The sequence below is a fragment of the Oncorhynchus mykiss genome, chromosome 6 (assembly GCF_013265735.2).
Source record: "Oncorhynchus mykiss isolate Arlee chromosome 6, USDA_OmykA_1.1, whole genome shotgun sequence".
NCBI lineage: Eukaryota > Metazoa > Chordata > Actinopteri > Salmoniformes > Salmonidae > Oncorhynchus > Oncorhynchus mykiss.
Genome location: NC_048570.1, coordinates 12,470,694 through 12,497,522, shown reverse-complemented (window position 1 = coordinate 12,497,522; position 26,829 = coordinate 12,470,694). Strand labels below are relative to the sequence as shown.

The 26,829-nt window shown below is 45.5% G+C and overlaps 1 protein-coding gene across 1 annotated transcript in view; it reads left to right on the top strand.

Moving 5' to 3' along the window:
* The window catches only part of LOC110525279 (adhesion G-protein coupled receptor V1), a 245,182-nt gene that overhangs the window by 57,838 nt on the left and 160,515 nt on the right, over window positions 1-26,829 (top strand). The window contains exons 12-30 of the mRNA XM_036979421.1: window positions 354-480; window positions 764-949; window positions 1,258-1,438; window positions 1,658-1,821; window positions 1,987-2,110; window positions 2,243-2,503; window positions 3,703-3,829; window positions 5,599-5,816; window positions 6,037-6,771; window positions 9,040-9,413; window positions 10,957-11,133; window positions 11,645-11,825; window positions 12,259-12,452; window positions 12,894-13,023; window positions 13,400-13,471; window positions 14,253-14,392; window positions 14,823-15,435; window positions 22,355-22,570; window positions 22,694-22,909. Of these exons, the coding sequence (XP_036835316.1) occupies window positions 354-480; window positions 764-949; window positions 1,258-1,438; window positions 1,658-1,821; window positions 1,987-2,110; window positions 2,243-2,503; window positions 3,703-3,829; window positions 5,599-5,816; window positions 6,037-6,771; window positions 9,040-9,413; window positions 10,957-11,133; window positions 11,645-11,825; window positions 12,259-12,452; window positions 12,894-13,023; window positions 13,400-13,471; window positions 14,253-14,392; window positions 14,823-15,435; window positions 22,355-22,570; window positions 22,694-22,909 (4,436 nt within the window). The remainder of the gene's footprint in view (window positions 1-353; window positions 481-763; window positions 950-1,257; window positions 1,439-1,657; window positions 1,822-1,986; window positions 2,111-2,242; window positions 2,504-3,702; window positions 3,830-5,598; window positions 5,817-6,036; window positions 6,772-9,039; window positions 9,414-10,956; window positions 11,134-11,644; window positions 11,826-12,258; window positions 12,453-12,893; window positions 13,024-13,399; window positions 13,472-14,252; window positions 14,393-14,822; window positions 15,436-22,354; window positions 22,571-22,693; window positions 22,910-26,829) is intronic.

Below are 26,829 nucleotides of genomic sequence, written 5' to 3'. Positions count from 1 at the left end.
TCAGCGGCAGGGACTGGGAGACTAGTGAACGGAGAAAAGTACAGAGATATATTTAATGAAAACCTACTCCAGAGCGCTCTGGACCTTAGACTGGGGAGAAGAATGGGAGAAACTCCCCAATAACAGGTGTGCCAAACTTGTAGCGTCATACCCAAGAAGACTCGAGGCTGTAATCGCTGCCAAAGGTGCTTCAACAAAGTACTGAGTAAAGAGTCTGAAAACTTATGTTAATGTGATATTTCAGTCTTGTTTTTTTACAAAAAAGTAAAGGGGTCTGAATACTTTCCGAATGCACTATAGAGGCCTGTGAGTTCCTTCGTAGTCTAGATACTGAGTTCCCCTCTGTGTTGCAGGACTAACGTTGAGAACCAGATCCTGAAGCCTGGCTTCACCCGTCGAGAGATTGTCATCGTGGAGAATGACGACCCAGGTGGAGTCTTTGAGTTCTCCTCCTTCTCCAGAGGACCCTGGTACATTAACGTACGTCTGACACACACACTTAGATATCATGGTTGTTGATGCTCATCTGTTTCATCCATTTGCGAAAGACCATGGCCCCAATGCATCTCAGAGTAGAAGTGCTGATCTATAACCAGTTTAGCCTTTTATATCATAATGAATAAGAGGCAGGACCCGATCCTAGATCAGAACTCCTACTCTGACACTTTTTCTAAATATGGTTAAATCAATGGCTAACCTACGTCAAAAACAGCAACACTTCTGACATAGTTTGTCCCTTTTTTCTGTGACCTTTGCCCTGTAGGAGGGTGAGGCGGTGGAGCTGAGTGTGATCCGGACCAAGGGGCAGCTACTCAAACAGCTGGTGCAGTACGCCCTCATACCCTCGGGCTACACAGAGTTCTACGGCGCTACCGGTGTCCTGGAGTTCAAGCCCGGGGAGAGGGAGGTGCTAGTAGCACTGGTGGCACGGCCTGACGAGGTCCCCGAGGTACAGCTACAGTGCTGTCTGGTATCATGTATGGCATCATGTATGGCATCATGAATGGCATCATGAATGGCATGGACACCTCTTCCTGACTGTTAGGGTGTCACTGGTCTTACAGTTTCCAGTTTGAATTGCCGATGAAATTCAACATCAGTTGATTTTGTTACGATAGTTAACAGTATACAGGTATGTGTTTGAGTGTAGAGCACGGTGGGCAGATTACAGTGAGACAGTCCTGTTATTGTGTGTGTGTGTGTGTGTGTGTGTGTATGTGTGTGTGTGTGTGTGCGTGTGTGCGTGCGTGCGTGTAGCTGGATGAGACATTCTCGATGGTACTCAGCAGCTACAGCACTCCAGCCAGTCGCCTTGGCAACCACCGAGAGGTCAACATCACGGTGCGCAGGAACGACGACCCCTTCGGGGTCATCGAGTTCATCCGTTCTGGACTGGCAGAGGCCATCAACGAGAGCAAAGGCTCCCAGTCTCACTCAGGTACAATGGAGCAGTGGAGGAACAGTGACTACCAACTATACAGCACTTTAGGACTATGTAGTATAACAAAAGAAATGTAGCAGGAAAACAGTTGTGATCATATTTTAAGTCATTTTAATTATTTAAAATGAGGATGCAGTAGAGAGATGATAAAGGAACTAATAGGATTGAGTGTATTGTATTGTGAACAGTGTGTTATGTTGTGGGTCTGCTTGGCAGTGGCCTATCCCGTGGTGAGGAACAGGGGTCTCTTCGGGAAGGTGTCAGTGTCCTGGTTCCTAGAGCCCCACATGTCTGCTGACGTCAGCCCCGTACAGGGATACATTGTGTTTGCTGAGGGGGAGTATATGAAAAACCTCACCCTCTTCTCTGTACCTGATGAGGTAAAGCTGTCTCTCAAACACAACGGTATCTGACCAACTACTACAATCAGGTCTCCTTGACATAATATATTGTGTGATTTATGTCAATAGAGTTTCATGATTTGGATGGTACTGTATCTTCCATCTTATCTACACAATAGTGACAGTGTCTTGTTTCCCCATAAGATACCAGAGGCAATGGAGAATTTCACCATCACTCTCCTCAGTGCGACAGGGGGAGCAAGACTTGGGAACATACTCGACGCCAGCTTGCACATAAACAAAAACGATAACCCGATTTACTTTGCAGGTGAGGATCAAGTTCAGCTGTGTATCGCCAGACATAAAGTGGATATGTCAAGTGACATTGTTTTTATGTCAAGCGACATAGTTTGTCAGTTGACATAAGGTGACATAAGACTCTTGTCTCTCTGTCCTTCAGAGCCTGTGGTTGTCAGGCTTCAGGAGGGGGGCGTGGCTAACTTGACCGTTTTGAGGGCTGGCCCGGCTGACTTCGTTGCCACGGTGATGTATCGCGTGGACTATGGTGAGGCGTCACCTCGTGACTTGGCCCCGCTGAGTAACAACACTGTGCTGGTGTTTGGCGTGGGACAATGGATGAAGAACATCTATGTAGTCGTGGAGGAGGACGACATACCTGAGACCGAAGAACCATTCTATATCATTCTCTACAACACTACAGGTGTGGAAGACTGACTCGCTTTCTTTGCACTGAAACAGACAAGATATTTCTCCTGACCTCGTGATCTGAACAGGAAAAACCCCTGAGCCCTAGTTTTAGCCAATAGCTAAAATCTAGAATGTTGCCTGGTCTGGTCAGGTCACGTGACCAAGAAACCCCCCTGGCCATTCTTATGTTTGATTACGTTCTATTCAATTACTCAATCTAATTTATACTCTCAATACAAGAGCACAAAGTTACATGGGTCAAGTCATTTTGGAGGCAGCTGTAGCACGAATCAACCAGCCTCATTGCATTGACTGTATTTCCATGTTTAGTAGCCAGTCTCTTTGACAGTTCTTTCTGTACATTGGTGAGTAACTGGGTTGATTAGCATTGACTCTGGTGACTCTGAAATGCCCTCCTAATCCCAGGTTTTTGGGAAACAGACAGAAATGAAAGGCTGTGGGGGAACTTAATTACTGAACTCAGACTCACTCTGCAAGCTGCAGCACACAGCCAGGCCACTACTCGGCCTGCCTGGATGGCTGTATACACATGGACCACTTTGATAGAGAATACGTGTTGACTCACTCTGCTCCATTCCAAGCCTTAGTTTATAAGAGGGCTCTTATGTTTTTGTTGTTGTGGCGGACATCTGCACGCAGAACCCTGACCCTCTCTGCTGGGTTGCGGTGGTTACCGTGTGCTATGTTAATGAGAACACTCTTTCCTTTATGTTATGATATTTAGCATGACAATTACAATGTGCTTATTTCAAAGCAACCTGGTCTCTGTCTCTCTCTGTATTCCTTATAAAAAGCGGAACCACATGCTGAGGACAGACTTTAAAGAGGTTATTTTAAAGAAGACATTTTCACGTCGTTTTCTTTTACCAACGTGTTATAAAAAATAAAGTTCAAACAAGAACATCATATTATTTTGACTGACTTGAAGGACATTAAATGTTTCTCTCTTGTTCAGTCATTTGTTATTTAATAAAAACAGAGGGACATATTTTTAACAGGCATTGTAAATGTATTCAGTGTCTGCGTGCTTTGAAAGTTTGAAAGTGGTTGAGTAAAAATATCTGACCTTGACACCCAGCAACTAACTGTGTAATTTCACATTGTGACCTGTGTGTGTGTGTGTGTGTGTGTGTGTGTGTGTGTGTGTGTGTGTGTGTGTGTGTGTGTGTGTGTGTGGGTGTGTGGGTACAGGTGATGCTGTTGTGTATGGGGGTGACACAGCAACAGTGGTGATTGAGGCCAATGATGAGGCCAACGGAATATTCTCCCTGGAATCGACAGAGAGGCCTGTGAAAGAGGGCAAGACCAACAACTTCTAGTAAGGAAGCCCAGCTTTAATACATCATACACCTGTCCGTGATGCTTACCCAGCTTTAATACATCATACACCTGTCCTTGATGCTTACCCAGCCTTAATACATCATACACCTGTCCTTGATGCTTACCCAGCCTTAATACATCATACACCTGTCCTTGATGCTTACCCAGCCTTAATACATCATACACCTGTCCTTGATGCTTACCCAGCCTTAATACATCATACACCTGTCCTTGATGCTTACCCAGCCTTAATACATCATACACCTGTCCTTGATGCTTACCCAGCCTTAATACATCATACACCTGTCCTTGATGCTTACCCAGCCTTAATACATCATACACCTGTCCTTGATGCTTACCCAGCCTTAATACATCATACACCTGTCCGTGATGCTTACCCAGCCTTAATACATCATACACCTGTCCTTGATGCTTACCCAGCCTTAATACATCATACACCTGTCCTTGATGCTTACCCAGCCTTAATACATCATACACCTGTCCTTGATGCTTACCCAGCCTTAATACATCATACACCTGTCCTTGATGCTTACCCAGCCTTAATACATCATACACCTGTCCGTGATGCTTACCCAGCCTTAATACATCATACACCTGTCCTTGATGCTTACCCAGCCTTAATACATCATACACCTGTCCGTGATGCTTACCCAGCCTTAATACATCATACACCTGTCCTTGATGCTTACCCAGCCTTAATACATCATACACCTGTCCTTGATGCTTACCCAGCCTTAATACATCATACACCTGTCCTTGATGCTTACCCAGCCTTAATACATCATACACCTGTCCTTGATGCTTACCCAGCCTTAATACATCATACACCTGTCCTTGATGCTTACCCAGCCTTAATACATCATACACCTGTCCGTGATGCTTACCCAGCCTTAATACATCATACACCTGTCCTTGATGCTTACCCAGCCTTAATACATCATACACCTGTCCTTGATGCTTACCCAGCCTCTGGAATCATTTAGCAGCTTTAACTAGAGCGGAGCAATTTGTGTTTTTTGAGGTCAGTTTGGTTTCTGTTAAAATCACAGTTTTCGATTTCGGGTTTCAAAAATAGTTTAGAACATTAAATGCAAATGCATTATGTGGGTTGAATGCTGTAACAACACAGAATTAAACAATTAATACAAGTCCCATGATGGTAGTGACTGCCCCTTACTGCTTATCAACCATCATTTATTCACATCACTTTAATTGAATATTATTATATTATTATATTATTATAAAGTTATTGTGTATATTACATTTATTTTATTTGATGACTTTATTATTTCATTCCAAGTCATCATCTCATCACTATAGAGCTGCTGCCTATGCTGTCTGACAAAAATCACTATTTTAGTAGTTCTTCAAAGTAAATAAGGCATACTTTTATGACTGCTGAATACCAACTATCAATTACTTAGATGATGTATTTTCAGATAGAGATACATCACGAAGCAACTGCTCTCTCTATTGGGCTTGATCTGATTTGTCTCTAGAGAAACAAAATGAAATGGAATTCAAATAATTGAACCGATGTCAGTCAATTAGTTGTTTAAAAAAACTACAAATTTGACATTTCTGTTAATCGCTCAGAACTAGATCTAACCAAACTTCTTGAGTTGATGATCCTAGCAACTGCTGTAATAATTGAATCCGGGACTGTGTCAGTTTGGGTCCTTCGGGGCCGTAGTGTCTGTGGCACTCTTCTCTCTCAGTCCCTCATGCAGTCCTGTCATCTCTTAGTGTTATCAGGGCCAGGGGACACTTTGGCAACGTGACGGTGTTCTGGCGCCTTTATGCCAATGACACAGCCCTGGAGCCTGGTCATGAGTTCATCAACACCTCTGGCTCCATCACCTTCACCACGGGAGAGGAGACCAAGCCCATCGTCCTGCAGGCCATCTCAGACCAGCTCCCGGAGTTCAACGAGTTCTATGTCCTCAGGCTCATCAACATCTCAGGTAGGGGAGGTGAGGCATGAGGCAGGTATGCTCCAGGTGAGGTATGTGGAAACAAAGCTGAAGTATCTTCTTGACTGGAACATCAATATCTGAGATTGCTACCCATGTTCTCTCAGTTGAAATGGGATGGCATGGGTTAGTCCTGAATTACTCTGTGTCACATTACACATATTGTTGACATTAAAGCATTAACCATTTCCTTTCCGGTGATATTTCATAGGTGGTTACCCTGGCGAGGGCGGCCGATTGGCTACTACATCCCTCAACGCATCCGTCCTGATACCCTTCAACGATGACCCCTTTGGAGTGTTCGCCATAGCTGATGACAACCTGGACCAGGAAGTGGCTGAGGACGTCCTGTCAGAACTGGACATGTCTGATGTCACTTCCTTCAACATACTGCGGCAGCAGGGCACCTTCGGGGATGTGCGGGTTGCCTGGGAGATCGTATCCGACCGTTTCCCTATCGGCCTCCCTCCTATGCAGGACCTCCTTCTCAGCGCCTTCTTCCCCAAGGAGGTGGAGCTCAGGCCCCACTCCAGGAGGCACCACTCAGGCACCGATGCCTGGCTCTTCTCGGGCCGCCAGGGGGCCTACGGCACCATCAGCCCAGAGGACGGGCCTGGCAACCTGGCTAACTTCACCTTCTCGGTCTGGCTGATTCCCAGGCTGGACACCAACGGCTTCATCGTGTCTAAGGGTAACAGTAACAGGACTTTGTACTATGGGGTGAAGGTCCAGACTAATGAGTCTCATGTGAGCGTGATGCTGTACTACACAGCCCTGGGGGCCAACTACACCCAGGTGGCCCGGACCACGGCAGAGAGGTTTGTGGAGGACAACGTGTGGCTCCATGTGGTGATCACGGCGGGTGATGGGATGATTGAGTTCTTCCTGGATGGGTACCTCATGCCCGGAGGGGTCAAGAGTCTAAAAGGAGAGGCCATCACTGACGGTGAGTCCCAAGAATGTAATTATCTCTTAAAGACAGGAGTCCTAATACTTATTAAGACCTTATGGGAGTGTCTTGTTTACTGTAGGAGTTACAAACTGTACAGGGCTTCTACTCCACTAGCTAGAGTTCAATCCTCTTCCTGTAGCTATGACAACCACCTCAGTCCTGTAAAGGGCATGTTATGTATCTGATTCTGCATAGTTCAATTATTTGAGTTAACGATAATAAAGGTATAGCTGTTAATTAAAGATGTCCAAAATGAAAAGTTTGAAAGGATTGTTATAGTTGTGTTATTGCATAGGCCAAACCTAGAACCCTGACAACAGTAACCTTCATGAAGCTTCTCCACTGAGCTTCTTCACTCTCAGCAGACAGAGACCTCACCATACTGTACAAATGTCTCCTTTGATGTCAATGTCTTCATCAATCTGACGTCACTGGTGGTCTGTGAGTGAGCGCTGTGGGACCCTGCTCGTCTCCTCACTCTCTTGGCCCACGTCTGGTCAGGGAAGCTCTAGTTAAAAACCCACTATGCATTCCTCCTCTCCCATTCCTCCTCTCTCCTTCCTCCACTCCCATTCCTCCACTCCCATTCCTCAGCTCCCATTCCTCCTCTCCCATTCCTCCTCTCCCATTCCTCCTCTCCCAATCCTCCTCTCCCAATCCTCCTCTCCCATTCCTCCTCTCCCATTCCTCCTCTCTCCTTCCTCCGCTCCCATTCCTCTGCTCCCATTCCTCCGCTCCCATTCCTCCTCTCCCATCACTCAGCTCCCATTCCTCCTCTCCCATTCCTCCTCTCCCATTACTCCTCTCTCCTTCCTCCACTCCCATTCCTCTGCTCCCATTCCTCCGCTCCCATTCCTCCTCTCCCATTACTCCTCTCTCCTTCCTCCTCTCCCATTCCCCCTCTCCCATTCCTACTCTCCCATTCCTCCTCTCCCATTCCTCCTCTCCCATTCCTCCTCTCCCATTCCTCCTCTCCCATTCCTCCTCTCTCCTTCCTCCTCTCCCATTACTCAGCTCCCATTCCTCCTCTCCCATTACTCAGCTCCCATTCCTCCTCTCCCATTCCTCCTCTCCCATTACTCCTCTCTCCTTCCTCCTCTCCCATTCCTCCTCTCCCATTCCTCCTCTCCCATTCCTCCTCTCTCCTTCCTCCACTCCCATTCCTCTGCTCCCATTCCTCCGCTCCCATTCCTCCTCTCCCATTCCTCCTCTCCCATTACACCTCTCTCCTTCCTCCTCTCCCATTCCACCTCTCCCATTCCTACTCTCCCATTCCTCCTCTCCCATTCCTCTGCTCCCATTCCTCCGCTCCCATTCCTCCTCTCCCATTACTCCTCTCTCCTCCCTCCTCTCCCATTCCTCCTCTCCCATTCCTCCTCTCTCCTTCCTCCTCTCCCATTCCACCTCTCCCATTCCTACTCTCCCATTCCTCCTCTCCCATTCCTCTGCTCCCATTCCTCCGCTGCCATTCCTCCTCTCCCATTACTCCTCTCTCCTTCCTCCTCTCCCATTCCTCCTCTCCCATTCCTCCTCTCTCCTTCCTCCTCTCCCATTCCTCCTCTCCCATTACTCAGCTCCCATTCCTCCTCTCCCATTACTCAGCTCCCATTCCTCCTCTCCCATTACTCAGCTCCCATTCCTCCTCTCCCATTCCTCCTCTCCCATTCCTCCACTCCCATTCCTCCACTCCCATTCCTCCTCTCCCATTCCTCCTCTCCCATTACAACTCTCCCATTCCTCCTCTCCCATTCCTCCTTTCCCATTCCTCCTCTCCTATTGTTTGGACTTACAGAGACTCAGCAATGCTTGAGCGAGCACTTAGCCACCATTGTTACATTGGACATTGTTACAGGCAGATGAAAGCAGGCTGCAGTTTTCGTTCTCCCCCAATAACTGAAGACAATGTGCTTTCTGTAGCCCCCCCCCCCCCTTCAATCAAATGGATATACATGTAAACAACAGACACGTCCCATACTGTCAATCCAAACAGTGTTCTACTGCTTTCTCTGAGGGCTTTGTCCGTGGTCACCGTGGAGAGCTTCCTCTATTTGTATTTTTTTTGCTGTTGCAATGCTCGCTGGTGGTCTGTGTGTGTGTGTGTGTGTGTGGTGAGGTGGGGGGCACTGTAGCATTAATTAATCATTCTGGAATGGATACACTGTACAATACATGCTTGTCAGCTTCTCTGAATACAAAAAGCATGATCACCTACTGCTTGATGTTGTTCTGAGTGTATTCTTCTACCTCCTGTGTGTGTTGCAGGTTTAGCTCCTGTGCGGATCGGCTCGGACCCCTATGGAGAGGAGCGTTACACGGGCCTCCTGCAGGATCTGCGTCTCTACCACAGCAGACTGAACCGCTCAGAGATCCACGAGCTCCACGCGCAGCCCGCCAAGACGGACCTGAGGAACATCTCTGGCTACCTGCAGTACAGGCAGGACGAGAGGCAGAAGGCCTTTGTGGTGAAGGTGCGGGACGACAAGGAGGAGGAGGGAGAGGAGGTGTTCTACTTGCAGCTGGTGGCGGCCCACGGGGGGGCGCGCCTCCCCCTCCCCCGCCCCACCGCCACCCTACGGGTGATGAAGAGTGACAACGCCAACGGCTTCTTTGGCTTCACCGGCACCTGCATACCAGACGTAAGACACACACACACACACACACACGGGTCACATTAGCTTTTAGAAATCTGCATTTTCAAAACGCAGAACATAAAAAATCTTTGTTTTGAACCATTTCACCTGGGTCTTATACTGAAAGTCAACAGTGTTTTTTTCTTCAATAGAGTGATCAGGGGCGAGCAACTAGTTTTTCTTCACACAAAATACATTAGTGCAACACATTCGGCAGAAAGTATAATGCTATTTGGCTGGCAGCCACCCATGCATTAACTTACATTAGCTCACAAGTACATTAACTTACAATGAAAAATTAAGGTATTTTTTCGCAAAAACTATGCATGGCCATCACATTTCTAATATTTATCATAGAAAGAATGTAGCCAGCTACATTTCCTGATGTTTTGCTTGAAGTTAATCTTGCATTTTAACCTGCTACCAGAGGAAAAACTACACCAGATGAAAGTACCAGAGAAAAGTAGCCTACACATCAGTCAGAGGCTGCCTGGTGATCCAATGAGGAGAGCAAAGATATTTAATCCTGATGGAGAAGTGCAACTGAAGCACAAAATTTGTCCTTTTACAGTCATGATTTCGTTTGAACCCTGATTGAAGCCGAGCAGAATTTACATTCATTTATTTTTTTAGATCTGTTTTTTTTTTAAACGCAGCAATATATTTATTTTGCGTTTTATCTTTCCTTTTCTGGATGAAAAGCGCAGAATCCTGCGTTAACACGACCCCTGATACATACACACACGCACACATACAGTATCTTACCTGCTTTACAGAATAAATGAGACACTATTGACACTATCGAGATGAAATGTAGACCCCACTTGCCAACTAAGGCAGTCATTCGTACAGCTCTGAACCTGACTGACACATCAGCAAAATGATGTAAGAAAAACAGCACACTGGAGAACAGCACATTATTGTCACGTTCTCTGACTAGCTTTGAGCCATGTACACTGAGAATATGGATATTTGGTTACCTAGAAAGACATGTAATTGAAGCCAGTGGTTTGTGTGTCCTCGTGCATATTTAACCAGTGTTCACGCCTGGGTGGAGGAAGTGTGCGCTCAACCCTTTAGAGAGACGGGACACATGGCATCTCTGATGGCTCCTCTCAGGTAGAGCAAAAGGTGATAGACCAGGCATTCCCATGGAAGTAGAGTCCCAGTAGCAGAACAGGTGGTAGACCAGGGGATGGCATTCCATCAGAACAAGGGTCCCTCTAATTCTGCATGGGGACAAAGGGACTCAGAGGCATGTGTGGCTATCGGGTGTCTCTTTGCAAATCACATCATGACTCTGCAGGAATTAGAGGAGGGCTGTCCATGAAAGAGCAAAGGTACATTTTTGGAATGAGTCGTGTCAGTCTTGAATTGATAACAAGTTGTGATATCTTGTCAGAGTTTGTCATCAAATGAAAGTTTGTTTACAATTTTGATGTGTGATGTGACAATATGGTTTAAAATGTCACAATGTCTGGTTGGTTTAGGGAGCATCATTAACAACCCGGCTCTGTGCCTGTCCTCTCTGTCCTTCCTCTATGGCCAGACGACAGAGGAAGGCTCCACCATCTCCTGTGTTATTGAGCGGACGCGTGGGGTTCTGGACCACGTCTATGTGAACTACACGGTCACTCAGCTTCACTCAGACAGCCAGGCTCCGGCCCACCAGGACTTTACCAAGGCCAGCGGCTCGGTGCTCTTTCTTCCCGGTCAGCGCTCTGAGGTGTGGAGGAACAACCAGAGTCACACACACACACACACACACACACACACACACACACACACACACACACACACACACACACACACACACACACACACACACACACGCACTGTACATACACTCACACACACTGTACATACACTCACACACACTGTACACACACTCACACATGCACGTGCATGCACACAAACACACTGAAAGGTCAGACAAACAAGTCAGGAGAAATGTTTTACCATTCATCTACATTTCTGACCATATTTCATCCCAGAAAACTATTTTCATCCACTCAGTAGTGTTGGTAACTTCTAGCCCCACCTAGTGGCTGAGAGGAATATGTTGTTCTGGTCAACGGTGCTTGATAATGATTAGGCTTAGCTACAAATCCACTACAGACACTAAAGCCTGCAAACAAATACATTATGAATATCTACACATATCTACGCAGTTAATTTTAGATTGAAATCTTGACTATCTCTCATGTGTTATGACATCATCTCCCTGCCACTCCCAGGTCCTGAACCTGCTGGTGTTGAATGATGACACCCCTGAGTTCGCAGAGTCCTTCCAGGTCACTCTGGTGTCAGCAGAGTCAGGCGATGGGAAGCCAGGCTCCACCCCCACCAGTGGATCCAGCATCAATCCTGACAACTCAGCTACCAGGGTCACCGTCATGGCCAGCGACCATCCCTATGGTGCAGGGAGAGACACACAAACACACACACCCCTGTGCCACCCCAGAAGAACCTCAAACTGATTTTCACATCATACTGCCTAATGCCAATTCTCATCCAGAGTACATGAATCAAGAACTGCAGATATCTGTAAAAACACATAGTTGACAAACACAAGACGTTTTGCTTATAATCTGTTGGAAATAGGTTCAGTTTGTGGCATAATGTAAAAACACTGTATCAAACTGCTGTTGGTGCGAGTCAATCATCAACTGTTGATATACATTTGTCACAGACACAGTTAGATCACTCATAGTTATGGATGTTCCCATGTTATGAATGTATCAGTAATATGTCATGTATTGATCCCCTCGCTGATCATCTCTGACCAGGCTTATTGTTCTATGAAGCTAGATGAGCAGCTGTTGTGAGTACTGGTCTCCCTCTCTCCCAGGTCTGCTCCAGTTCCAGCCGAGCCTGCCGGCTGAGGGCATAATCCCCCCGGCAACAGAGCCTGCCCACGTCACGGTCAACGAGGACGATGGCGAGGTTCGCCTGCTGGTGGCCAGGGCCCAAGGCCTCCTGGGAAGAGTCATGGTCGGCTACAGGACCTCACCGTTTACCGCCGCCAGCCCCGAGGACTATGAGGTAATTTCCTGCCATCCTTGTACTGTAGATCAGCATCTCAGACAGACACAGGGATGGATGGTCACTTGCCCATTTAAAAAAAAAATCTCCTAATACAAGAATGATACATGATTTATGATTTAGGAATGTGTGTTTAGATATGATTTTACCCGTAAGAACGTCCTATTCGATCCTTATACTTGGCTATCTGCTGCGCTTTTATTTTGAAAAGATTAAGAGAATAATAAGGCATACCCTACATAATGTTTGAGTCACTAGACTAACTCCTTTGATGGCTGTTTGATTGGTTGTCACTAGACTAACTCCTTTGATGGCTGTTTGATAGGTTGTCACTAGACTAACTCCTTTGATGGCTGTTTGATAGTGAGCTTGTGCTAACTCCCCAAGCTAACCCCTTGTTCCCTACCTACTCTACCTGCACTTGTTCCATGGCCCATACAGGACTCAGACGGCATGCTAGACTTCTTGCCAGGAGAACGCTTCAAGTACATCAGTGTGATCGTCATAGACAACCCCGTCCCTGAGTTGGACAAGGTGTTCAGAGTGGAGCTCTACAACCCTGACGGAGGAGGTAAAACAGATACCATTGATTGATTGATTGATTGATTGATTGATTGATTGATTGATTGTCCAATTGGTGATGATCTTCTTACCACCTCTTCTCTTGTTTCTGATCATTGTAAATAGTCCACCTTCCTATCCTGTAATCATATCTGTCAGTGTGTCCCACCCCTGAAATCCTGCTCTAACTGATCCTTTGCCTGTGTTCTGCAACTTTGTGTGCTCCCGTGTGTTTCCGTGTGCTCCTGTGTGCTGTACTCCCCAATGATCCCCACTACTCTGGTGTGCTCCTGTGTGCTGTACTCCCCAATGATCCCCACTACTCTGGTGTGCTCCTGTGTGCTGTACTCCCCAATGATCCCCACTACTCTGGTGTGCTCCTAAAGTGGGTCAGTTCCTTGGCAGTGGCAGTGGAGAAAGTGACACTGACTTCTTCCACTTGACCTCTCACCACCGTGGTAAGACCACCTCCCCTACACCTCCCCCCAAATACCTCCCATCCTTTTAGACTGTCCCTCTCCTCCTAAGCATATGTATATATTGTTGGGAGAGGTGTTACGTCCTCTGTAGTTCTTACCCTACTCTGATAAGGCCAGGCTCTGTGTGTGTGTGTTTGCATGTATGCGCTTGTCTTTGCGTGCTCACACCTCAATGTGTGCCTTTGTATGCGTGTGCGTGTGTGCTTGCGTGCCTTCGTGTGTGCGTGTGTGCTTGCGTGCCTTCGTGTGTGTGTGTGTGTGTGCTTGCGTGCCTTCGTGTGTGTGTGTGTGTGTGCTTGCGTGCCTTTGCGTGTGTGTGTGTGTGCTTGCGTGCCTTCGTGTGTGTGTGTGTGCTTGCGTGCCTTCGTGTGTGTGTGTGGGATTAAAATGTCAATGGTTCCAGTGATCTGTGACCGGGGAGAGGGATGTGGGAAAAGTAAATAGAAATTCTATTGAGATGAGGGCAGCAGTGGTAAGTGGTGAACAGAAAATGTCCCAGGTCCCAGGGATCATTGTTTCTCTGTAGGGCTTCACCCTCTCCCTTATTAAAAACCCACAATGCACTGCAGGGTTCAGGACTAGCATTTCAAGAGGATCAATAGGATTCGATTGGAATTCAGTTCTACACAATGTGGCACAATAGGAAGCAGTCATTGATTTTTGGTTATGAAAATAATGACAGGGTTTACAGTGTGTGCTACTCCCCTGGCTGTCACACGTTGTGATGTCCCGATAGTTAAACACCTGTATGTCTTTCTAGCCAGCTTGGGAGTCGCCTCCCATATCACTGTGACCATCGCTGCCTCTGACGACGCACACGGAGTGTTTCAGTTCAGCTTGGACTCTCTGTCTGTCAATGGCACTGAGCCTGAGGAGGGACGCAGCACTGTGCTGCTGCAGGTCAGTGTGTGTTTGTGTGTATCTCTGTGTGTATCTCTGTGTTTCAGTGTGTGTATCTCTGTGTGTATCTCTGTGTTTCAGTGTGTGTGTCTCTGTGTGTATCTCTGTGTTTCAGTGTGTGTGTCTCTGTGTGTATCTCTGTGTTTCAGTGTGTGTGTGTGTATCTCTGTGTTTCAGTGTGTGTGTGTGTGTATCTCTGTGTTTCAATGTGTGTGTGTGTGTCTTTGTGTGTATCTCTGTGTTTCAGTGTGTGTCTCTGTGTGTATCTCTGTGTTTCAGTGTGTGTGTCTCTGTGTGTATCTCTGTGTTTCAGTGTGTGTGTGTATCTCTGTGTTTCAATGTGTGTGTGTGTGTGTGTGTGTGTCTCTGTGTTTCAGTGTGTTTGTGTTTACTCTACTCTCTCTCTGGGCCCCCTCTCTAACCATCTCAGGTGATGCGGTTGTTCGGTGCCTTGTCCAAAGTAACTGTATTCTGGGAGGCTGATGTCAGCTCTGAGGAAGACCTCATCAGCAGGGCCGGGAACATAACCTTCCAAGTGGGCCAGACCAGGGGGGAGATTGAGCTCCAGGTGGCCCAGGACGAGGTGCCGGAGCTGGACAAGAGATTCGGTGTGTCCCTAGTCAACGTCTCCCATGGGCGTCTGGGTTTGAGGACTGAGGCCACTGTGACCGTGCTGGCCAGTGACGACCCCTATGGAGTGTTTGTGTTCTCTGATAGCAGCAGGCCGGTCCGCCTGCCTGAGGGCCACACCCTGGTCACCCTCACCATCTACAGGCAGAGGGGGCTGATGGGAAGGGTGCGCGTTACATATGGGACCCTGAGTGAGGCTGACGCCGCCCCCTTCATGACCCCGGGGGTGGGCCGGGCCAACGAGGGGAAGGACTTTGTCCCCCTCCTGGAGTCGGTGGGGTTCGCAGCCAATCAGAGTGAGGCTAAAGTAACCCTTCGAGTGCTGGATGATGACGAGCCGGAGAGGGATGAGTCTGTATTCATGGAGCTGATCAGTGTCAATCTCATAGGAGGAGGACAGCATGAGAGATTAAGTAAATCACTGCAACATGTTCACATCGCAACTATGAATATCCAGGCTTATACATGGTCAACATACAATATATATATATATGTACACTACATATACAAAAACTAATATATATATATATATATAAACACTATATGTACATACACTATATAAACTATCGTTCAAAAGTTTGGGGTCACTTAGAAATGTCCTAGTTTTTGAAAGAAAAGCACATTTTTTGTCCATTAAAATAACATCAGATTTATCAGAAATACAGTGTAGACATTGTTAATGTTGTAAATGACTATTGTAGCTGGAAATGGCAGATTTTTTATGGAATATCCAGATAGGCGTTCAGAGGTCCATTATCAGCAACCATCACTACTGTGTTCCAATGGCACGTTGTGTTAGCTAATCCAAGTTCATCATTTTAAACGGCTAATTGATCATTAGAAAAAACTTTTGCAATTATGTTAGCACAGCTGAAAACTTTTGTGCTGATTAAAGAAGCAATAAAACTGGGTTTCTTTAGACTAGGTGAGTATCTGGAGTATCAGCATTTGTGGGTTCGATTACAGGCTCAAAATGTCCAGAAACAAAGACCTTTCTTCTGAAACTTGTCAGTCTATTCTTGTTCTGAGAAATGAAGGCTATTCCATGCGAGAAATTGCCAAGAAACTGAAGATCTCATACAACGCTGTGTACTACTCCCTTCACAGAACAGCGCAAACTGGCCCTAACCAGAATAGAAAGTGGAGTGGGAGGCCCCGGTGCACAACTGAGCAAGAGGACAAGTACATTAGTGTGTCTAGTTTGAGAAACAGACGCCTCACAAGTCCTCAACTGGCAGATTCATTAAATAGTACCCGCAAAACACAAGTCAACAGTGAAGAGGTGACTCCGAGATGCTAGCCTCTGTACAACTATGTAGATATTCCTCCAGCTACAATGGTCATTTAGTACATAAACAATGTCAATTTGATCAATTTGAAGTTATTTTAATGGGCAAAAATTTAGCTTTTCTTTCAAAAACATGGACATTTCTAAGTGAGCCCAAACTTTTGAACGATAGTGTACATAAACTATATATACAGACATTCATTATATATATGTACTCTATATATACATTCACTATATATATGTACTCTATATATACATTCACTATATATATGTACTCTATATACATACACTATATATATACACAAACACACAGTTGGGCAAAAAGTATTTAATCAGCCACCAATTGTGCAAGTTCTCCCACTTAAAAAGATGTGAGGAGGCCTGTAATTTTCATCATAGGTACACTTCGACTATGACAGACAAAATGGGGAAAAAAATCCAGAAGATCACATTGTAGGATTTTTTATGAATTTATTTGCACATTATGGTGGAAAATAAGTATTTGGTCTCCTACAAACAAGCAAGATTTCTGGCTCTCACACACCTGTAACTTCTTCTTTAAGAGGCTCCTCTGTCCTCCACTCATTACCTGTATTAATGGCACCTGTTTGAACTTGTTCTCAGTATAAAATACACATGTCCACAACCTCAAACAGTCACATTCCAAATTCCACTATGGCCAAGACCAAAGAGCAGTCAAAGGACACCAGAAACAAAATTGTAGACCTGCACCAGGCTGGGAAGACTGAATCTGCAATAGGCAAGCAGCTTGGTTTGAAGAAATCAACTGTGGGAGCAATTATTAGGAAATGGAAGACATACAAGACCACTGATAATCTCCCTCGATCTGGGGCTCCACGCAAGATCTCACCCCGTGGGGTCAAAATGATCACAGCAAAAATCCCAGAACCGCACGGGGGGACATAGTGAATGACCTGCAGAGAGCTGGGACCAAAGTAACAAAGCCTACCATCAGTAACACACTATGCCGCCAGGGACTCAAATCCTGCAGTGCCAGACGTGTCCCCCTGCTTAAGCCAGTACATGTCCATGCCCGTCTGAAGTTTGCTAGAGAGCATTTGGATGATCCAGAAGAAGATTGGGAGAATGTCATATGGTCAGATGAAACCAAAATAGAACCTTTTGGTAAAAACTCAACTCGTCGTGTTTGGAGGACAAAGAATGCTGAGTTGCATCCAAAGAACACCATACCTACTGTGAAGCATGGGGGTGGAAACATCATGCTTTGTGGCTGTTTTTCTGCAAAGGGACCAGGACGACTGATCCGTGTAAAGGAAAGAATGAATGGGGCCATGTATCGTGAGATTTTGAGTGAAAACCTCCTTCCATCAGCAAGGGCATTGAAGATGAAACGTGGCTGGGTCTTTCAGCATGACAATGATCCCAAATAACACCGCCCGGGCAACGAAGGAGTGGCTTCGTAAGAAGCATTTCAAGGTCCTGGAGTGGCCTAGCCAGTCTCTAGATCTCAACCCCAAAGAAAATCTTTGGAGGGAGTTGAAAGTCCGCGTTGCTCAGCAACAGCCCCAAAACATCACTGCTCTAGAGGAGATCTGCATGGAGGAATGGGCCAAAATACCAGCAGCAGTGTGTGAAAACCTTGTGAAGACTTCAATACTTTTTTGCCCCACTGTATGTATATATATATATATATACAGTGCCTTGCGAAAGTATTCGGCCCCCTTGAACTTTGCAACCTTTTGCCACATTTCAGGCTTCAAACATAAAGATATAAAACTGTATTTTTTTGTGAAGAATCAACAACAAGTGGGACACAATCATGAAGTGGAACGACATTTATTGGATATTTCAAACTTTTTTAACAAATCAAAAACTGAAAAATTGGGCGTGCGAAATTATTCAGCCCCTTTACTTTCAGTGCAGCAAACTCTCTCCAGAAGTTCAGTGAGGATCTCTGAATGATCCAATGTTGACCTAAATGACTAATGATGATAAATACAATCCACCTGTGTGTAATCAAGTCTCCGTATAAATGCACCTGCACTGTGATGGTCTCAGAGGTCCGTTAAAAGCGCAGAGAGCTTCATGAAGAACAAGGAACACACCAGGCAGGTCCGAGATACTGTTGTGAAGAAGTTTAAAGCCGGATTTGGATACAAAAAGATTTCCCAAGCTTTAAACATCCCAAGGAGCACTGTGCAAGCGATAATATTGAAATGGAAGGAGTATCAGACCACTGCAAATCTACCAAGACCTGGCCGTCCCTCTAAACTTTCAGCTCATACAAGGAGAAGACTGATCAGAGATGCAGCCAAGAGGCCCATGATCACTCTGGATGAACTGCAGAGATCTACAGCTGAGGTGGGAGACTCTGTTCATAGGACAACAATCAGTCGTATATTGCACAAATCTGGCCTTTATGGAAGAGTGGCAAGAAGAAAGCCATTTCTTAAAGATATCCATAAAAAGTGTTGTTTAAAGTTTGCCACAAGCCACCTGGGAGACACACCAAACATGTGGAAGAAGGTGCTCTGGTCAGATGAAACCAAAATTGAACTTTTTGGCAACAATGCAAAACGTTATGTTTGGCGTAAAAGCAACACAGCTGAACACACCATCCCCACTGTCAAACATGGTGGTGGCAGCATCATGGTTTGGAACTGCTTTTCTTCAGCAGGGACAGGGAAGATGGTTAAAATTGATGGGAAGATGGATGGAGCCAAATACAGGACCATTCTGGAAGAAAACCTGATGGAGTCTGCAAAAGACCTGAGACTGGGACGGAGATTTGTCTTCCAACAAGACAATGATCCAAAACATAAAGCAAAATCTACAATGGAATGGTTCAAAAATAAACATATCCAGGTGTTAGAATGGCCAAGTCAAAGTCCAGACCTGAATCCAATCGAGAATCTGTGGAAAGAACTGAAAACTGCTGTTCACAAATGCTCTCCATCCAACCTCACTGAGCTCGAGCTGTTTTGCAAGGAGGAATGGGAAAAAAATTCAGTCTCTCGATGTGCAAAACTGATAGTGACATACCCCAAGCGACTTACAGCTGTAATCGCAGCAAAAGGTGGCGCTACAAAGTATTAACTTAAGGGGGCTGAATAATTTTGCACGCCCAATTTTTCAGTTTTTGATTTGTTAAAAAAGTTTGAAATATCCAATAAATGTCGTTCCACTTCATGATTGTGTCCCACTTGTTGTTGATTCTTCACAAAAAAATACAGTTTTATATCTTTATGTTTGAAGCCTGAAATGTGGCAAAAGGTCGCAAAGTTCAAGGGGGCCGAATACTTTCGCAAGGCACTGTATATATACATTCACTATATTTAAACACTATATATACATATTAGGTTGGAGTCCTTAAAACTCGTTTTTCAACCACTCCACAAATTTCATGTTAACAAACTACAGTTTTGGCAAGTCGGTTAGGACATCTACTTTGTGCATGACACAAGTAATTTTTCCAACAATTGTTTACATACAGATTATCACAATTCCAGTGGGTCAGAAGTTTACATACACTAAGTTGACTGAGCCTTTAAACAGCTTCGAAAATTCCAGAAAATGATGTCATGGCTTTAGAAGCTTCTGATAGGCTAATTAACATAATTTGAGTCAATTGGAGGTGTACCTGTGAATGTATTTCAAGGCCTACCTTCAAACGCAGTGCCTCTTTGCTTGACATTATGGAAAAATCAAAAGAAATCTGCCAAGACCTCAGAAAAAACATTGTAGATCTCCACAAGTCTGGTTCATCCTTGGGAGCAATTTCCCAATGCCTGAAGGTACCACGCAGCTGTCATACCACTCAGGAAGGAGACACGTTCTGTATCTTAGAGATGAACGTACTTTGGTGTGAAAAGTGCAAATCAATCCCAGAACAACAACAAAGGACCTTGTGAAGATGCTGGGGTAAAAACAGTACAAAAGTATCTATATCCACAGTAAAATGAGTCCTATATCGACATAACCTGAAAGGCTGCTCAGCAAGAAAGAAGCCACTGCTCCAAAACCACCATAAAAAAGCCAGACTACGGTTTGCAACTGCACATGGGGACAAAGGTCATACTTTTTGGAGAAATGTCCTTGGGTTTGATGAAACAAAAATATAACTGTTTGGCCATAATGACAATTTTTATGTTTGGAGGAAAAAGGGGGAAGCTTGCAAGCCGAAGAACACCATCTTAACCGTGAAGCACAGAGGTGGCAGCATCATTTTGTGGGGGTGCTTTGCTGCAGGAGGGACTGGTGCACTTCACAAAATAGATGGCATCATGAGGGAGGGAAATTATGTGGATATATTGAAGCAACATCTCAAGACATCAGTCAGGAAGTTAAAGCTTGGTCGCAAATGGGTCTTCAAAATGGACAGTGACCCCAAGCATACTTCCAAAGTTGTGGCAAAATGGCTTCAGGACAACAAAGTCAAGGTATTGGAGTGGCCATCACAAAGCCCTGACCTCAATCCCATAGAAAATTTGTGGGCAGAACTGAAAAAGCGTGTGCGAGCAAGGAGGCATTCAAACCTGACTCAGTTACATGAAAGAAAGAAAAGCTGAAATAAAGTGGTGATCATAACTGACCTAAGACAGGGACTTTTTACTCTGATTAAATGTCAGGAATTGTGAAAAACTGAGTTTAAATGTATTTGGCTAAGGTGTATGTAAACTTCCGACTTCAACTGTTCACTATATATTCTAAAGTATGTGGACACCCCTTCAAATGAGTGAATTTGGCTATTTCAGCCACACCCATTGCTGACAGGTGTATAAAATCGAGCACACAGCCATGCAATCTCCATAGACATACATTGGCAGGAGAATGGCCTTACTGAAGAGCTTATTGACTTTCAACATGGCAAGGTCATAGAATGCCACCTTTCCAACAAGTCAGTTCGTCAAATTTCTGTCCTGCTACAGCTGCCCCAGTCAACTGTAAGTGCTGATTTTGTGAAGTGGAAACGTCTAGGAGCAACAACGGCTCAACCATAAAGTGGTAGACCCCACAAGCTCACAGAACGGGACTGCCGAGTGCTGAAGCGTGTAAAACTCATCTGTCCTCGGTTGCAACACTTACTACCGAGTTCCGAACTGCCTCTGGTAGCAACGTCAGCACAATACCTGTTCATCGGGAGCTTCATGAAATTGGGTTTCCGCAGCCGGGTTCTCCATGCGCAATGCCAAGCATCGGCTGGAGTGTTCTAAAGCTAGCCGTCATTGTAAATAATAATGTTCTTAACTGATTTGCCTAGTTAAATAAAGGCTACATTTTTTATTATTTAAAACTACATTTAAAAAAAGCTCACCGCCATTGGACTCTGGAGCAGTGGAAACGCGTTATCTGGAGTGAGGAATCACTCTTCACCATCTGGCAGTCCGACGGAGAAATCTGGGTTTAGCAGATGCCAGGAGAATGCTACCTGCCCCAATGCATAGTGCCAGCTGTAAAGTTTGATAGAGGAGGAATAATTGTCTGGGGCTTGTTCATGGTTCGGGCTAGGCCCCTTAGTTCCAGTGAAGGGAAATCTTAACGCTACAGCATACAATAACATTCTAGACTTTTCTGTGCTTCCAACTTTGTGGCAACAGTTTGGGGAAGGCCCTTTACTTTTATTTCAGCATGACAACGCCCCCATGCACAAAGCGAGGTCCATGCAGAAATGGTTTGTCGAGATCGGTGTGGAAGAACTTGACTGGCCTGCACAGAGTAGTGACCAAAGTAGTGACCCAATCGAAAACCTTTGGGATGAATTGGAACGCCGACTGGGAGCCAGGCCTAATTGCCCAACATCAGTGCCCGACCTCACTAATGATCTTGTGGCTGAATGGAAGCAAGTCCTCGCAGCAATGTTACAATATCTAGTGGAAAGCCTCCCCAGAAGAGTGGAGGCTGTTAAAGCAGCAAAGGGGGGACCAACTACATATTAATGTCCATGATTTTGGAATGAGATGTTTGAAGAGCAGGTGTCCACATACTTTTGGTCATGTAGTGTCTGCAGCTGGACTAGCGATATTGTTTTTTTGTCAAACCATACAGTTTCTTCTCTTTCCTAGTTGTCCATTCTCCTCGTCTTGGTCCGAAGGCAGAGATCGTGGCCCAGGTCATAGTAGAGGCCAGTGATGACGCCTTTGGGTTTCTGCAGCTGTCCGCCCCTGCCATCAACGTGGCCGAGGACTATGTTGGACCCATTATCAATGTCACACGCATTGGGGGAATTTTTGCTGACGTGTCTGTGAAGTTCAGGGCTGTACCTATGACTGCCAGAGTTGGTCAGTGTGGTCTACATCATCTCAATAGTATCAATAGTGTCTCATATAAACTGTATAGCAGGGACTGTGTATACAAGTGTGCGCATGCAAAGTGTATGTAATAAATAGTGTGTGTCAACCCAGGTGACGACTACAGCATAGCGTCCTCTGACGTGGTTCTCCTGGAGGGGGAGACCAGTAAGCCAGTTCCCATCTACATCATTGATGATGTGATTCCTGAGCTGGAGGAGACCTTCCGCATCGAGTTGCTCAACGTCACCACAGGGGGTGCTAAACTGGGGGTGCTCACCCGCACCATCATCACCATCCTGCCCTCCGACGACCCCTTTGGGGCCTTTGGTTAGCTCACGTCTCTCTCCTCTCCCACACAGACATGCCCTCACGTACGTGCATGTGTACTGGTCAATATAGTTCTAGAATGTACAGATGGTCATTCAAATCAGATTACAGTACATGCACAATGACTGACTACATTAGCCAATAATCTATTGTATTTTTGTCTAAAAGAGCCCAATGAAAAATCCTGCATTGTTAGTTTATTAGTAAATGACCCATTAGACCTCAAAGTACTGTTTGTGTTCCCTAGTATTTCAGACTGCTAACCCCTAACCCCTAACCCCTAACCCCTAACCCCTAACCCTAGTATTTCAGACTGCTAACCCCTAACCCTAGTATTTCAGACTGCTAACCCCTAACCCTAGTATTTCAGACTGCTAACCCCTAACCCTAACCCCTAACCCTAGTATTTCAGACTGCTAACCCCTAACCCTAGTATTTCAGACTGCTAACCCCTAACCCTAGTATTTCAGACTGCTAACCTCTAACCCTAGCATTTCAGACTGCAAACCCCTAACCCTAACCTCTAACCCTAGTATTTCAGACTGCTAACCCCTAACCCTAGCATTTCAGACTGCAAACCCCTAACCCTAACCTCTAACCCTAGTATTTCAGACTGCTAACCCCTAACCCTAGCATTTCAGACTGCAAACCCCTAACCCTAACCTCTAACCCTAGTATTTCAGACTGCTAACCCCTAACCCTAGTATTTCAGACTGCTAACCCCTAACCCTAGCATTTCAGACTGCAAACCCCTAACCCTAACCTCTAACCCTAGTATTTCAGACTGCTAACCCCTAACCCTAGTATTTCAGACTGCTAACCCCTAACCCTAGTATTTCAGACTGCTAACCCCTAACCCCTAACCCTAGTATTTCAGACTGCTAACCCCTAACCCTTAACCCCTAACTCTAACCCTAGTATTTCAGACTGCTAACCCCTAACCCTAGTATTTCAGACTGCTAACCCCTAACCCTAGTATTTCAGACTGCTAACCCCTAACCCCTAACCCCTAACCCTAACCCTAGTATTTCAGACTGCTAACCCCTAACCCTGGTATTTCAGACTCCTAACCCTTAACCCTAACCCTAGTATTTCAGACTGCAAACCCCTAACCCTAACCTCTAACCCTAGTATTTCAGACTGCTAACCCCTAACCCTAAACCCTAACCCTAGTATTTCAGACTGCTAACCCCTAACCCTAAACCCTAACCCTAGTATTTCAGACTGCTAACCCGAGTATTTCAGACTGCAAACCCCTAACCCTAGTATTTCAGACTGCTAACCCCTAACCCCTAACCCTAGTATTTCAGACTGCTAACCCCTAACCCTAGTATTTCAGACTGCTATTCCCTAACCCTAGTATTTCAGACTGCAAACCCCTAACCCTAGTATTTCAGACTGCTAACCGCTAACCCCTAACCCTAAGCATAGTATTTCAGACTCCTAACCCCTAACCCTAAGCATAGTATTTCAGACTGCTAACCCCTAACCCCTAACTCTAACCCTAGTATTTCAGACTGCTAACTCCTAACTCTAACCCTAGTATTTCAGACTGCAAACCCCTAACCCTAGTATTTCAGACTGCTAACCCCTAACCCTAGTATTTCAGACTGCTAACCCCTAACCCTAACCCCTAACCCTAGTATTTCAGACTGCTAACCCCTAACCCTAACCCTAGTATTTCAGACTGCAAACCCTTAACCCTAAGCCTAGTACTTCAGACTGCAAACCCTTAACCCTTGTGTTTCAGACTGCTAACACCTAACCCTAGTATTTCAGACTGCTAACCCCTAACCCTTACTCATAACCCTGGTATTTCAGACTGCTAACCCCTAACCCTAACCCCTAACCCTGACCCCTAACCCTAGTATTTCAGACTGCTAACCCCTAACCCTAGTATTTCAGACTGCTAAACCCTAACCCCTAACCCTAGTATTTCAGACTGCTAACCCCTAACCCTAGTATTTCAGAATGCTAAACCCTAACCCCTAACCCTAGTATTTCAGACTGCTAACCCCTAACCCTAGTATTTCAGAATGCTAACCCCTAACCCTAACCCCTAACCTCTAACCCTAGTACTTCAGACTGCTAACCCCTAACCCTAACCCCTAACCCTAGTATTTCAGACTGCTAACCCCTAACCCTAGTATTTCAGATTGCTAACCCCTAATCCTAACCCTAACCCTAGTATTTCAGAATGCTAACCCCTAACCCTAGTATTTCAGACTGCTAACCCCTAACCCTAGTATTTCAGACTGCTAACCCCTAACCCTAACCCTAGTATTTCAGACTGCTAACCCCTAACCCTAACCCCTAACCCTAGTATTTCAGACTGCTAACCCCTAACCCTAGTATTTCAGACTGCTAACCCCTAACCCTAGTATTTCAGACTGCTAACCCCTAAACCTAGTATTTCAGACTGCTAACCCCTAATCCTAACCCTAGTATTTCAGACTGCTAACCCCTAACCCTAGTATTTTAGACTGCTAACCCCAAATCCTAACCCTAGTATTTCAGACTGCTAACCCCTAACCCTAACCCCTAACCCTAGTATTTCAGACTGCTATCCCCTAACCCCTAACCCTAGTATTTCAGACTGCTAACCCCTAACCCCTAACCCTAGTATTTCAGACTGCTAACCCCTAACCCTAGTATTTCAGACTGCTAACCCCTAACCCTAGTATTTCAGACTGCTAACCCCTAATCCTAACCCTAGTATTTCAGACTGCTAACCCCTAACCCTAACCCCTAACCCTAGTATTTCAGACTGCTAACCCCTAACCCTAGTATTTCAGACTGCTAACCCCTAACCCTAACCCCTAACCTCTAAACCTAGTACTTCAGACTGCTAACCCCTAACCCTAACCCCTAACCCTAGTATTTCAGACTGCTAACCCCTAACCCTAGTATTTCAGATTGCTAACCCCTAATCCTAACCCTAACCCTAGTATTTCAGAATGCTAACCCCTAACCCTAGTATTTCAGACTGCTAACCCCTAACCCTAGTATTTCAGACTGCTAACCCCTAACCCTAACCCTAGTATTTCAGACTGCTAACCCCTAACCCTAGTATTTCAGACTGCTAACCCCTAACCCTAACCCCTAACCCTAGTATTTCAGACTGCTAACCCCTAACCCTAGTATTTCAGACTGCTAACCCCTAACCCTAGTATTTCAGACTGCTAACCCCTAAACCTAGTATTTCAGACTGCTAACCCCTAATCCTAACCCTAGTATTTCAGACTGCTAACCCCTAACCCTAGTATTTTAGACTGCTAACCCCAAATCCTAACCCTAGTATTTCAGACTGCTAACCCCTAACCCTAACCCCTAACCCTAGTATTTCAGACTGCTATCCCCTAACCCCTAACCCTAGTATTTCAGACTGCTAACCCCTAACCCCTAACCCTAGTATTTCAGACTGCTAACCCCTAACCCTAGTATTTCAGACTGCTAACCCCTAACCCTAGTATTTCAGACTGCTAACCCCTAATCCTAACCCTAGTATTTCAGACTGCTAACCCCTAACCCTAACCCCTAACCCTAGTATTTCAGACTGCTAACCCCTAACCCTAGTATTTCAGACTGCTAACCCCTAACCCTGACCCCTAACCCTAGTATTTCAGACTGCTAAACCCTAACCCCTAACCCTAGTATTTCAGACTGCTAACCCCTAACCCTAGTATTTCAGACTGCTAAACCCTAACCCCTAACCCTAGTATTTCAGACTGCTAACCCCTAACCCTAGTATTTCAGAATGCTAACCCCTAACCCTAACCCCTAACCTCTAACCCTAGTATTTCAGACTGCTAACCCCTAACCCTAACCCCTAACCCTAGTATTTCAGACTGCTAACCCCTAACCCTAGTATTTCAGATTGCTAACCCCTAATCCTAACCCTAACCCTAGTATTTCAGAAT